This window comes from Kogia breviceps, chromosome 10, assembly GCF_026419965.1.
Source record: "Kogia breviceps isolate mKogBre1 chromosome 10, mKogBre1 haplotype 1, whole genome shotgun sequence".
Lineage (NCBI taxonomy): Eukaryota > Metazoa > Chordata > Mammalia > Artiodactyla > Physeteridae > Kogia > Kogia breviceps.
The window spans coordinates 97388984-97402200 of record NC_081319.1 but is presented as its reverse complement, the minus strand read 5'-3'; the positions used below and the strand labels follow the sequence as shown (position 1 = coordinate 97402200).

General features: G+C 37.6%; 1 protein-coding gene across 1 annotated transcript in view; it reads right to left on the bottom strand.

The window, feature by feature from the left end:
* Positions 1–13217, bottom strand: part of RANBP9 (RAN binding protein 9) — a 91481-nt gene that overhangs the window by 23396 nt on the left and 54868 nt on the right. Inside the window, exons 3-5 of the mRNA XM_059077892.2 lie at positions 13108–13160; positions 12004–12171; positions 7671–7693 (exon numbers count right to left, since the gene is read on the bottom strand). Coding sequence (XP_058933875.1) covers positions 7671–7693; positions 12004–12171; positions 13108–13160 — 244 coding nt within the window. The remainder of the gene's footprint in view (positions 1–7670; positions 7694–12003; positions 12172–13107; positions 13161–13217) is intronic.

The window sequence follows — 13217 nt, the reverse complement described above, 5'->3', positions numbered from 1 at the left end:
TCATCTAAACTACATTATATGCTGGATGAAAACTATCACTTCCTGTAATCTAATCATCAAAAAAAAAAAAAAAAAAAAAAAACCACATCGGGCTTCCCTGGTGGCGCAGCGGTTGAGAGTCTGCCTGCCGATGCAGGGGACACGGGTTTGTGCCCCGGTCCGGGAAGATCCCACATGCCGCGGAGCGGCTGGGCCAGTGAGCCATGGCTGCTGAGCCTGTGCATCCGGAGCCTGTGCTCCGCAACGGGAGAGGCCACAGCAGTGGGAGGCCCGCGTACCGCAAAAACAAACAAACAAACAAACAAAAAACGCAGCAACCTAAGCTACTTATTTATTCAGAGACCATGTGGCATTATACTTCTAATAAATGAAGACACACCATTCTTGCTCTTACGAATATGTCATACAATAGTTGTAGAGATTCAAGTATAACGCAGGTTTATCCTTCTATGTATGATATGTGATGCATTTCTAGAAAGTGCACGTGAAAGCTAGTTACTATGAAAGTACATCCTAACTGGGCATGTACTATTTTCTAATTTCACTTATCAGTACATCTGGGATGCCTTTATTAAGGGATTGTGATAAGAACTTAATTACAAGCAAAACAGTGCCATTAAGAATAGAGATTCTTTACATAAAAATAAAATGCACACATTTCAAGAAAAGGAAAGGATGGATTTAAATATTCAGATTGATGAAGAAATGCATTTACTCCAAGATATACTCCAAGATTTCGAGGTTAAACAAGTTTAACAGCTTCAAAAATTTTGTACAAAAAATACAGGAGTCCTTTCGGCTCTATCCCTAGTTGTTACATCTAAAGGGAGAATAAGTTACTCAATGTCTACTAAACGGCCAGGTTTAATCATTATAATTATCCTGTTAAATCATCATTATTATTATTTGCATTACAAAGATACAGAAACTGAGGATTAGGTGTAATAACTTGCTCACAGTTGTTCTACACTACAGCAGAGGTGGGATTAAAACACAGGTTTATTTAACACCAAATCTAAGTTCAATTTTTCTCTCTGTAACTCCAAATCCTACTTCATCTTCAGTCTCTGTATTTATGCCTTATCTCTTTGCTTTAATGGTTATTACAAGTATTTTCCGTACAAAATTAGGTAAAGATTGAGTATAATTCCTGTGTACATATAAGGTGCTTAGATAGATTTCACTGCAAAAAGCTAAGAGGGTGTTTTTAAAGTCTGCTGACCAACCAAGCAACCAAAATCAGAAACAGGAGTATTGTGTCAAAATATTGAGAAATATACTCACACTGGATAAGGGAAATAAATGGTAACACAATGCACACAAAGGTACTGAACAAATGTACGGATTCTTAACAATCAATAAAACTTACAAGTTAATAGAATTTTAAGCCTCAGACAAGTGAGATACTTATTACAACCTTCTCATTTCACCAATGAGAAAACTGAGACCTAAAGAGCTTGAGGAGTGTCTCCAAAAGCACACAGCTTGTTCATGACACACATAAAGGAAAAAACTCATGGCTCTCTACTCATAGCACAGTATTCTTTTCATGCAACCCCATTACAAAATTGTGACATACTTTAAAACAAAAATATATAAAGCCAAAGACTCTTATGTCAAGAAAACTAGACTTTATAGAAAACAATCTGCCACACACGTAAGGATCAATGTTCCAAATATTAAAAAATATTCTCACAATATAGGAGGACAAAGATTACTAGTTCAAAAAAATTTAATTGGCGATAGGCAATTTGAAGAAATATAAGATGATAAAAATATGAAGAGACATACTGAACTTTTTAAAATGCAAATTAAAATAAACAGATATTTTTGCACATCAGATTAAGATTTTAAAGACTGAGAATACCCAGTGCTGATGAACACTGGGAAAATAAGCCCTCTCATCCACTGTACACACCAATGTGAACCCATATAACCTTTTAAGAAATTCAGCAAAATCTATTAAAACTGACAAGGCAATTTCACTTGTAAGAAATTAATCCCACAGAAAAACAAACGTGCAAAGATATATGTCCCACAGCATGATCTGTAACAGCAAATAAAAAATTAAAAAGAATGTCTATTCACAGGTGGTATTATATACCACAATCATTGAAGCTCAGACCCCACTAACTGCAAGATTTACCATTATTTTATGTCTAAGCAAAAACACTGCCCATTAAACTCTGACAGGCCATGGATTCTAAGATGCACCCCATATCATAAATATTAAAATATGCAAAAATGTACATCTTCAAATTGTGGTAGTACATCATGCAATAAGATATTATAAAAACAAGCAAAAAGAAGAGTTAAAAATGTATATACTGACACAGAAAGAGGCCCAAGATACATTACTAAATGAAGAAAGCAAGCTATAGAACAGTGCCTCAACTATGACCCCGTCTTCTTCCATCCTACATTTAATTATGGAGATACTGGCTAACATAAGTTAAAAACAGATCTAGAAGGGTATACACTCAACACAATCATTGTATCTACAGAGGCTGGGATTATAAGGAACTTCTCTTTTATACATTCCTATATTTATAAATATTTACTATTTGACTATTTAACACTCTATACTACCTTCTGTAATCAGAAAGTGATAATAAACTAAAAATGACAAAGTCAGTTTAGGCTCAATGAAAAGTAACTAACTGTACCTTTTATACCACTTACTCAACCGTAAAACTTGAGGGAGAGATTAAGGACACAGCCCTTAACTGAGTAAACTACAAGTTTTAAAAAATGTACTAGACTTTTAAATTGCTAAATTATAGATTTCTAAAAGCAGAACACAACAATACAAGGGGCCTTAGTATAGTCACAGAGCTGCGCAGCCCTCACCACTGTCTAATTTTACAACATTTGCATCACTCTGAAAAAACCTCCATACCTATTAGCCGTCCCCCTCTGTATCCCCCCAGTTCCCAACCGCTGACAACCACTAATCTACTTTCTGACTCCACAGATTTGCCTATTCTGGATATTTCATATCCACGTAATTATACCATACGTGGTCTTTTCTGTCTGGCTTCTTTCACTTCGCATAATGTTTTCAAGGTGCATCCATGCAGTAGCATCTATCTAGATTATGGATATATGTTAAACAATGTTTTCAGGGAAACTGTTTTTAAATTAAAAAAAAAAAAAACACTCCTGCCTATGTAGAATTAGAAGTGAGAATAATTTAAGTCTCTATGAAGAGAACAGAAAAATACATAGGTCTCATTTCTATTAACCCATGAAAGATGAAGACAGCTACTAAAAATGCTATTCAAAAGCTAAGTATACACAATAAAATTATATCCTCAATATCACAGTTTTGTTCTTTTATATATAAAAGATTTTTTTTCTAAAGAAAGTTGAAGCAAATAATGCTTTCTATAAAAGGTAGATTTCAAATCAGGCCAAGGAACTGGAAAGCAGCATCATTTTAAACGTGAACAGCTTCCATAACAAAAGAATTTATCTAATCCCAACTGAATTAGTCAGCTTATAGATGGACATTTCTCAAACAGGTGAGGTGAGCTGGGGAAGAAAGATCATTTTGAAAAACATCTAAGGTTTTCCGAGATGTAAAGCACCCTGTGTTCCATAATAGGTACACTTTTTTTCTGTGAACATACTCTCCACTGGGATTGAATGCTACAACTGGCTAGTGAAGGATCACAGGTACACAACATAGAAACACTTGTTGGGTGGTGCCTTTAAGAGAAAGACTAACTTCTTTCCTTTTTAAGTAGAAGAATGATATGTTACATGTGGAAGTCCCGGATCTCACAGTCATTAAAAAAAAAAAAGACCTCTCAGAGCCACTGTATCGTTAAAAGAAAACTTACAACTACCACCATAACCACCACTTTACCCACTGCTACAGAGCTGAGTATCACCCTTGGTTAATCACAGACAAGGCAAAGAATAGAACTGGTGATTCTAAAGTGGGACAAAAAATAATCAGAAAGCAACACAAAAATAGTCAACATGTCTACAACTAGCTAAGCCTTTTTCAAATGATCCCCACTAGCTATCAGTGATGAACAAAATCTGCTAACTGAAAAGTTGGTTTTACTTGCTCAGTGCCACAAAAAGAGGGGGAAGAAAGGAAAAGCAAACCAGCTACGTAGGCCCTTTAACACAGTGGTCCCCTACCTTTCTGGCACCAGGGACAGGTTTTGTGGAAGACAATTTTTTCACAGATGGGGGGGGCGGGGGGAGAGATCAGGCAGTAATGCAAGCAATGAGGAGAGGTGGGGAGCGACAGTGAGTGATGGGGAGCAGCATGGGGTGATGGGGAGCGACGGGGAGCAGTGAGGAGCGACGGGGAGCGGTGTGGAGTGACGGGGAGCCGTGGGGAGTGATGGGGAGCGACGGGGAGCAGTGAGGAGCGGCGGGGAGTGACGGGGAGCGGCGGGGAGTGACGGGGAGCCGTGGGGAGCGACGGGGAGCGGCCGATGAAGCTTGGCTGACTGCCCGCCGCTCACCTCCTGCTGTGAGGCCCAGTTCCCAACAGGCCATGGCCCACCACCAGTCCGCAGCCCAGGGTCTGGGGACCCCTGCTTTAACCAACTCCACCCGAAACGGAGCCTTGGCAAAACCCCTGCAACAACAGTGAGCCACGTGAACCTGCCTGCCTGCGCCTGCGCCTAGACCCCGCCCCCCACCACAGCCGCTCTTCTCCAAAGCCTCCCCTTTGCACTTAACACACTGGATCACTCCCCTTGCCCAGGTGAGGGTGTACAATCACTGCTACTTTTCCTCTCTGTATACAACATCAACTGTGTTTCTTGCTACCGAATTGTCCTCATCAGCAAACACCCTGCTGGATCTAACAAAAAATCTCCTACTGTTGCCCATTCTACCACCAGCTACCACATCCCACTTCGTTACTCCTCACTGTGGTCAAAATCCTCCAAAGCTGTCCGTGCTCTATAACAGCTTCCCTCTTCCAATCCTCTCTTAAACCCGTCCCAGTCAGGATTTCTCCGCCATCCCTGCTGAAACCCTCTTGACAAGATCACCAGTGACCTCCACTCTGCTGAACCCGCTGACCGACAGCCCGGTCTTACGTGATCTGTTACAGTGGCATTTGGCACAGTTAACTTCTCCTTCCTTCTGGATATATTTTCTTCAGCTGGCGTTGAGGACACCCAACTCTTAGTCTTCCTCCTGCCTCTCTGATCACTGCTCCGCACCCTCCTGTGGCGGGGTCCGTCTCTTCTCCCCAGTGTGGCACAGCCCAGAACTCAGTCCTTGCTCCACTTCTCTGCCCGCACACACTCCCCTGTTGACTTCAAACCGTCTCATGACTTTCAGTTTAAACACTGAAATGCCACTGACTCCCAAATTTTCATCTCCAGCCCAGATCACTCTCTTGAATTCCAGGCTTGTATAGCCAACTGCACGCTTGACAAGCCCACTTAACTTATCCAAAATGAACTCCAGATTCCCCCCTTCAAAAACGTGCTCCACCTAAAATACAGCCTTCTCCATATCAGTAAGTGGCATCTCCATTCTTTCAATTCTTCAGGCCAAAAATCTTTAAGTCAAATCCTCTTTCTTACATTTTCACATCCAACCCATCAGAAAATTCTCTTGGCTCTCAGATTTCTAAAAAATCTTATTTATTTACCAATCATTTAACTCTTTAATCCATGTGGAACCTACTGTAGTATATAGACAAAATCCTAACACTATATATTTTTTCAAAAAGATAAACACATCTTCCATCACTGCTTATCAAATAACGCCTCTTGACGAGCAATTCTGATCTGTAAGACTCCAAATTTTCCCTGGCTTGTTTTCTATTATAGCTTGGATTTCTTCTGGTTTTTCTAGGATTTTTCTTCAGGAAGATTAATAACCTATAGGATAGGGTGTCTATTCTCTGCCTTTGAGTCTCCGGTCACCTCTCTCAAAACATTTCTAGAGCTGGAATGTATCTTATAATCACTGGCACCTTACGTCTGTTCCGGCAGCTGTCGTGAGGCAGCAGTGGTCACCACCTGCATAGGTGTGAATTTGCTGAAGGATGAGTTCACCAAAAACTCTTGAGTCTTGATCATTTTTCCTGGTCAAACAGCTGGATAAATGCAATTCCTAAGACATTTTAGTCAACAAGCCACTATGGACCAACTGAGAAAGCAATGTCAGAGTCCCGGTTGTGTCAGAAAACCTTTAGTTAATACCTTCTGGTCACATGAAGAAAGTGAGCATATGAAACCCTGCACAATGCGGTCAGGAGCTTGGAAGAAAGTGCCAGAGACATAATGGAGAACTCTTAAGAAACGTTCTTAATGGCAGAGAAGACAATATCATGTAGAAAACCACAGACGTTAACTCTGAACAAGTGTTTTAAAAGGTTGGACTCTGAACATGAAGAAGTTTGGGAAAAACCTTAATCAATTTATATTGTTTACTGGCAACATTTTTAGGTGTGTAATGTGATACTGATTAAAAATTTAAATACCTGAAGAGATCATTCAGTGAATATAAAATATAAATTCTAAATGACAAGAAAGCACTTCATCATAGTTTATTAGTTTGTTCGTTTCCACCACCACCACCACCAGCCCGCCCTTAGGGCTATATATGATGCATATTACAATTGACAGAGCCTTAGATTTGGGGAATAAGGTATGTAGAATCAAACTACTTCTTACATCTCTAGTGATGCTGAGTCACCATCATCTCCTGCCTGAATTTCTGCAACAGCCCTTCACATGTCGGCTTGCTTCTACCCTTACTCCCCCTGCAGTCTATTTTCCATCCCAGTATATCATAATAACTAACACTCTGCAGTGTCTTCGTATTTCATTCAGAGTAAATGCCCAAGTCCTTACAATGTCCCTCAAGGTCTAGATGATCTAACCATCCACCCTGTCATCATATCTGACTCACCTCCTATTGCTTTCATGTCTCTCTACCTCCCTTCATGCTATTCTTCAAACACGCCAGATGTGCTACTGCCTTAGTACCATTCCCCTAACTATTCCCTCTCCCTGGAACATTCTTGTTCTCTGTATCCATTTAGTTAACTCCCTCACTTCCTCAAAAGTCTCTGCTCAAGAATTACCTTGAGCAAAGGTGAGCAAATTGTACCACGTGTGTTCTGTCTTTGGTACTCCCAAGCTCTACTGTTTCTCTTTCTTTAAAAAGTATTTAAATCCTTTAAAAATATTTTAATGCATTATTTATTCTCTAAGTTCCTCAGCTTGAATACTCCAAGAAGACAGAGACCTTTATCTGTTTTGTTGAATAATGCATCCCAGTCACAGAACCTGCAGCGCAGAGGCGCTCAATATACACTGAATTAGTAAATGACTAGAATTGTTGTACAGCCACTTACTAAAAAGTCCAACAATACCAAAGAGAAATATTTCGAATGAATCCACGGTGATACTAAAAAGTGTATTTTAAATAATCATTTCCCATTTCGTTTTTAGCTACAGCTAAGTTCCCTTGGGCAATGGTGTCCAGTCCAATTTGGAGGTTAATTTCTGATGGTCCAGACCAACGGTAGCTTGAGAAAGGAGCTCTAGCCTATGCATGGCATGGCATATAAACTTAATTACCAATAACACTGCATTTTAAACATGATTAGTACTAGTTCTTATATACTTTTAATTAAAAATACAGAACTACTTTTACAAGAAATTATGTCTTACCGGTAAGTCAGTGAAAGCAATACCTAAAAAGAAAAGAAAAAGTGGCATTAGAAGCTGTTTTTCAAAGGCAGAGTATGGTGACAAGCTGAATTTCTAACTAAAAAGAAGGGAAAAAATAGCAAAGGAAGAAAAAAATTAAAAAGCTAAATATAAAATAATAAGACTAATTTTTTTCTAACACCTAAGATGCTTTATCCAACCTTACTATTTAATCTTCCTTACCTATATTTATCTTTTAAATAACTTTGAGGGGAAAGGAAAGATTTTCTGTTAAAAAGGGGGGGCTGAATAGAAAATATAGTACTTTTGTTTCCTTTAAAACAAATCTTATAAAAGTACATTCTCAAAGCTTTGACTACTCTGGACAAAAAATTTTAATTCCTCCTTCAAAGGACAAAGATTTATACAGTTGAGAATTTCTCTTAAATGTCCGCTGACAGTAATTTCAACATTCATGTACCAAATACACTTGAACAATGGCAATATCATTGGAATACATCTACTGACATCCCAAAGTGATGGTGTAATCTCCCTCCAAATATTCAAGCTCTAGAAGAACGGGTGGCGGGGGCGCGGGGGCACGGTGTTGGTGAGCCGGCTAAGCAAAGCTCTTCCAGTGTAAACACACTGACACATAATACAGCCACGCCAGCACCACTGCCTCTGGTGCCGATCGCCTTCTAAAAAAGGAGGGCCCTCCTGTTATATTACCTTTAAGGTCTCTTCCCACTTTTGAGAGTCTATGACTCTATAATTGTGCTGTATCACCAGAAAACACAACTATCTGACTCTATTTATTCATTTATTTAAGATGTTGGGGATAGAAGTTTATTAAATAATTTATTTATTTTTGCTGTGTTGGGGCTTCATTTCTGTGCGAGGGCTTTCTCTAGTTGTGGCAAGCGAGGGCCACTCTTCATCGCAGTGCGTGGGCCTCTCACTATCGCAGCCTCTCTTGTTGCGGAGCACAGGCTCCAGACGTGCAGGCTCAGTAGTTGTGGCTCACGGGCCTAGTTGCTCCGTGGCATGTGGGATCCTCCCAGACCAGGGCTCGAACCCGTGTCCCCTGCATTAGCAGGCAGATTCTCAATCACTGCGCCACCAGGGAAGCCCCGACTCTATTAAAGTAATAAAGTTAAAAGGCAAAGTGACTATAAATCTCTATTGTACATGTTTTTAAATAAATGGTAAAAACAGTGCTTTGTAATTAAAGTACTGTTTTTATGACTTTTAAAAACTAGTGGACTCACGTTAGCTTGTCAAAAGGAAAAGCGAAGCTGGAGATCCCCCCACCCTCCATAGAACATTCGGATTACCTTCAGCTTCATTAATAAATAGAAAGCAAACTGACTGTGGGCCAAACGAATATGAGAATTTATTCTAAAAATTTCAGAAAACTAAAAAGAACACAGAAAGCAGCAAGAATAAATATGACCATACATATTTCTACCATTTTTCATAAAACAGCAGTCTAATAAATTATTTTCCTCACAAATGTCTGTTGATAAAGACTGTCTAAATTCATATTGTTTTAGCAAAAATTTCCTTCTGTCGGCAATTACTGAAATCCTTACTTTACCAAAACCTCTAATGAAAAAACCAACTTAATTCTATAGGTTAATACTTTTGAACATTGCCAAATACAGCATCCACAACCTATACATATTCAGACCACAAAGATGGCACTTTAACAAGCTGTGTAATTATTTAAATTTTACACAGAAAATAATTTTTCCCCAATTTCCTAATCTGATTATCAAGAGGCTTTTTGAAAAGTTATCTTCAATTGATGAATGATAATCAATAAAACAAAATTTTAAAATTTCAAATAAATTAACTTGTATACTGAAATGTTTCTCCTTTAATTATTTTCTCAAGAACCTTTCCATTTCTCTTCATATGGTAAGTAAATATATATTTTGAAAACCTTCATGAGACAGAAACTAAAGTTGTATCAGCCTTGGGGCAGAAATTATCCACTTTGGGAAATACAAGGGAAGCATAACTGAATAATTTCTTATCTTCTAGATGCTAGAATCTGGACCAGAGATAAGCACACTACTCTATAAAGGGCCAGCAAGTAAATATTTTCTGCTCTCTAGGCCATGGGGTCTCTGTTTCAACTACTCAATTCTGCTACAGTAGCAGGAAAGCAGCCATATACAGTACATAAATGAATGGGTGTAGCTGTGTTCCAATGAAACTTTACTTAGAAAACAGACAGGAGACCGTTTTGGCCCACAGACCACCACAGCTTGCTGGCCTCTGTTCCAGTGGAACACTTTCTGCTCACCAATGTTTTACCACTGCACCCCCAGCACCTGGCCAACGATAATAAATAACCTTTAGTGAGTACTTACTATGTGTCGGGCAATCACTTGAGAACTTCACATACATCACTTCGGTTTGCTCTAACAACTTTAATAAGGTAGGTATTATAGTGATCTGATTTTATGATCTGAGGCTCAGAAATGTTAAGTAACTTGCATAAGGTCACACAGCCAAGCCAGGAGATAAACCCAGGCAACTAAAGAACCCATATTGACCACTGTTATACTGCCTCTGTATGTGCTTAATAAATATTTACTAAGTTTATGAATGAATAATGCCAAATGTTTCAAAGTGGCTTAATTCTAGAATGTGATCCAATCATTAGGTACCCTTTTCTTAAACAGCATCTCACATTTTAAAAACACCTTCCTTATTCAAAAGAAAATTTCAATGTAAATACTTGTGAAAATCTAATAGGAAAAAAATAATATCACATCACCTATGATCTTCTCATCTCCTAAAATAAAATTTCTTCTCTGGAATAAAGTTTGAGAAGTGTAAAAAGATTAATTTTTGTTTTAAAAATGTCGTCTTTTCCATTTTTGAACCAAAGGTCATACCTAAAAGCAGATTTCTCCTGGTTTACTTTAAGATCGCAAATATCTTAAGCAGCCAAAGCCAGCGAAGACTATGCCAGTGAACTGCTTTGGTAAGTCAGAGCTGAGCACTAACAACAAATACACTAAAATGCCTGTATCCTTCTGGAAACCAGTTTGCCACAGCAATCAAATCACAAATACATATAATCTGCATGGTGATCTTTATCAACATTCTTGTACCGAAAAGAATGTAAGAACCTTTGTGGACTTATGACAGCCTTTAAGTTAGATAGCACAGGACTTCAGAATCAATATTAATAATCCGAAGGAAAAGTTTTAAGCCGAATATAAATATGAAGACAACAGTAACTTTATATAAGGAGTATGTTCACACACACACACACACACACACACACACACACACACACAGACTATTACCAATGTAGCCAAAAATTTAGAATTTTCTACTATGAAATTATAGAATAGTTTTTGTATTATATTAAAGAACATTTACTATATGTCTAAGTATACTATCTGCAGCTTAATTTTAAAATACTATTAATAAGCAAACTGAATTTTCTGCCTTCTGGAGTTAGTTTTTGCCTTTTTTCACTTTACCTCATCAGAAATAATTTGCCATGAATCAAGGATGTTTCAAACAGTAAAATAATGTGAAACTTTTTTACATTTAAAGCATCAGTTTTGCTACCCTTTATACTTTCTTTAATACAAAACAAAAACAAACAACTTCTAAGAAAAGGGAGCGTAACAATTATACACAACGTAAAATCTGAAGTATTATGCATATTCAACTAAAACCCTGATTTCCTATTAGTCGTACATATGCAGAGATTTCCTCATGTTTTCATTAATCTACTTATTTGCCGCCTCTCTTTTAGAAGTTTTGCTGTGATTTGCTCATTTTAATTCCGCTCCCTTTTGCAGAACTAACTTGTGGTCACCACCCTTTATCAGCCTTTGTTAGCAGGCCTGATTTTTCAGTATGTCAACGTCCTTCATTCGGTTGTGGGCATCAAGCTTTTTCTCGCTTTGCCATTACCCCTATACTATACTAAAAACTGACAGCTCTTTTTTCTAAGCACCTGTTACCTAGAGAACTGGATCATACTGTGACAGGCTTTATTCAAAGCAAAGCAGAAAACACTTAGCATTTCTACTACTAGAATAAATATCTGAGTATGAGGTTATTTCTAGTTAGTCCTATATACATGATACAATGTGGCCTTCACTGTAAAAAATTAGGGTTTTTAGTTGAATATGTGTCCATTATACTTTGGATTTAAACTGTCACCATTTCCTCAGCTTCCACCTAGAAGGAGCAAAGAAAAAATTTCCAGAGGCATATACTCATAAAGGAGAATTACACAAAAATATTACTACCATGATGTAAGTACAATAATCATAACAACTGGTTATTAACATGCAATTCATTATCTTAGTACCTAAACTATGTCCATTCTTGGTGTAGAAGCAGGTATTGTTGATAAGGTTAACACAACAGCCAATGACATCACCAGTCGTAAAAGTTGGTCCATAAGGTTGTCCCGTTCCAGAAGAACAAAATGAATGTCCATCATCACCATGATAACCATATGAATGTTTATCCCAGCCTAAAGAGAAAGTTCCAGTATATTTACAGTGAAAAGTAAGGTTCCTCTATACTAGAGCTATTCACTAAGATTATAACAAGCTAAGCAAGAATAGTACAACAGATAGTACAAAGATAAAATTCCCAAAAGTACATTCAAATTCTCAACAATTACAGTACATAATTTCTATATAAAACACTGCTTAACACATTAAGGAAAATAAATCCGCCACACAGAATGCTAAAATATATCTTAAACAGAGAGGACTCCTACCAGAAAATGCAAACAAACAGAGCAAGACACATTTTCCATGCACATTTCCTTTGCTAATAGACCAAAGGAATTTTGCTTTGATTTGGTTTAAGCACACACACACAGAGATACACACACACACACACACACACACACACACACTTTAATATAACAAAAGATTTTTCTTTCAATTTTCAAAAAATTTCCTCCAAGGTTAATTTTTAACATTAGTAAATAGAATACCAGAAAATATAATCGAAGAATCACTTCCATATCCTTAATGGTTTTAAGAAACAGTTCTCCTATCTCAATTCACACCTTTCTTAGTTTCCTTATAATATCAGCCTACATTCCCAGAATATTAAAACAACTAAAAATGGTTTAAAAGCTAGGAATGTGTTGGGTAGGAAACAGAACCAACCACATTAAAACATTTAAAGTAGTTGATATGACTATGTACTGGAAGTTAAAAATACCAACCAACAAAACAAAAACAAGCAAAACAAAACAAAACAAAGCACGGTATACTTGTTATATGTTTTGCTAAATAGCATAAAATTTATTAAAACCATTCAGCTCGACTTTGAACTCATAAGTGATTTAAAATATAGAAGATTAATGTACTTAACTATCTCCAAGTTATTACTTGACATTTTTAGCCAGAGTTAGCCATAAGACCGTACTGTAATTCAATTACAAGTGTACCTGGTAGTCTATTCATGTTCACACCTTGAGCAGAAAGACCAATTCCCATGTAACTGTTTAAAAAAAAAAAGGAAGGAAGGAAGAAAAGCTGGTTATTACAGTCATATATG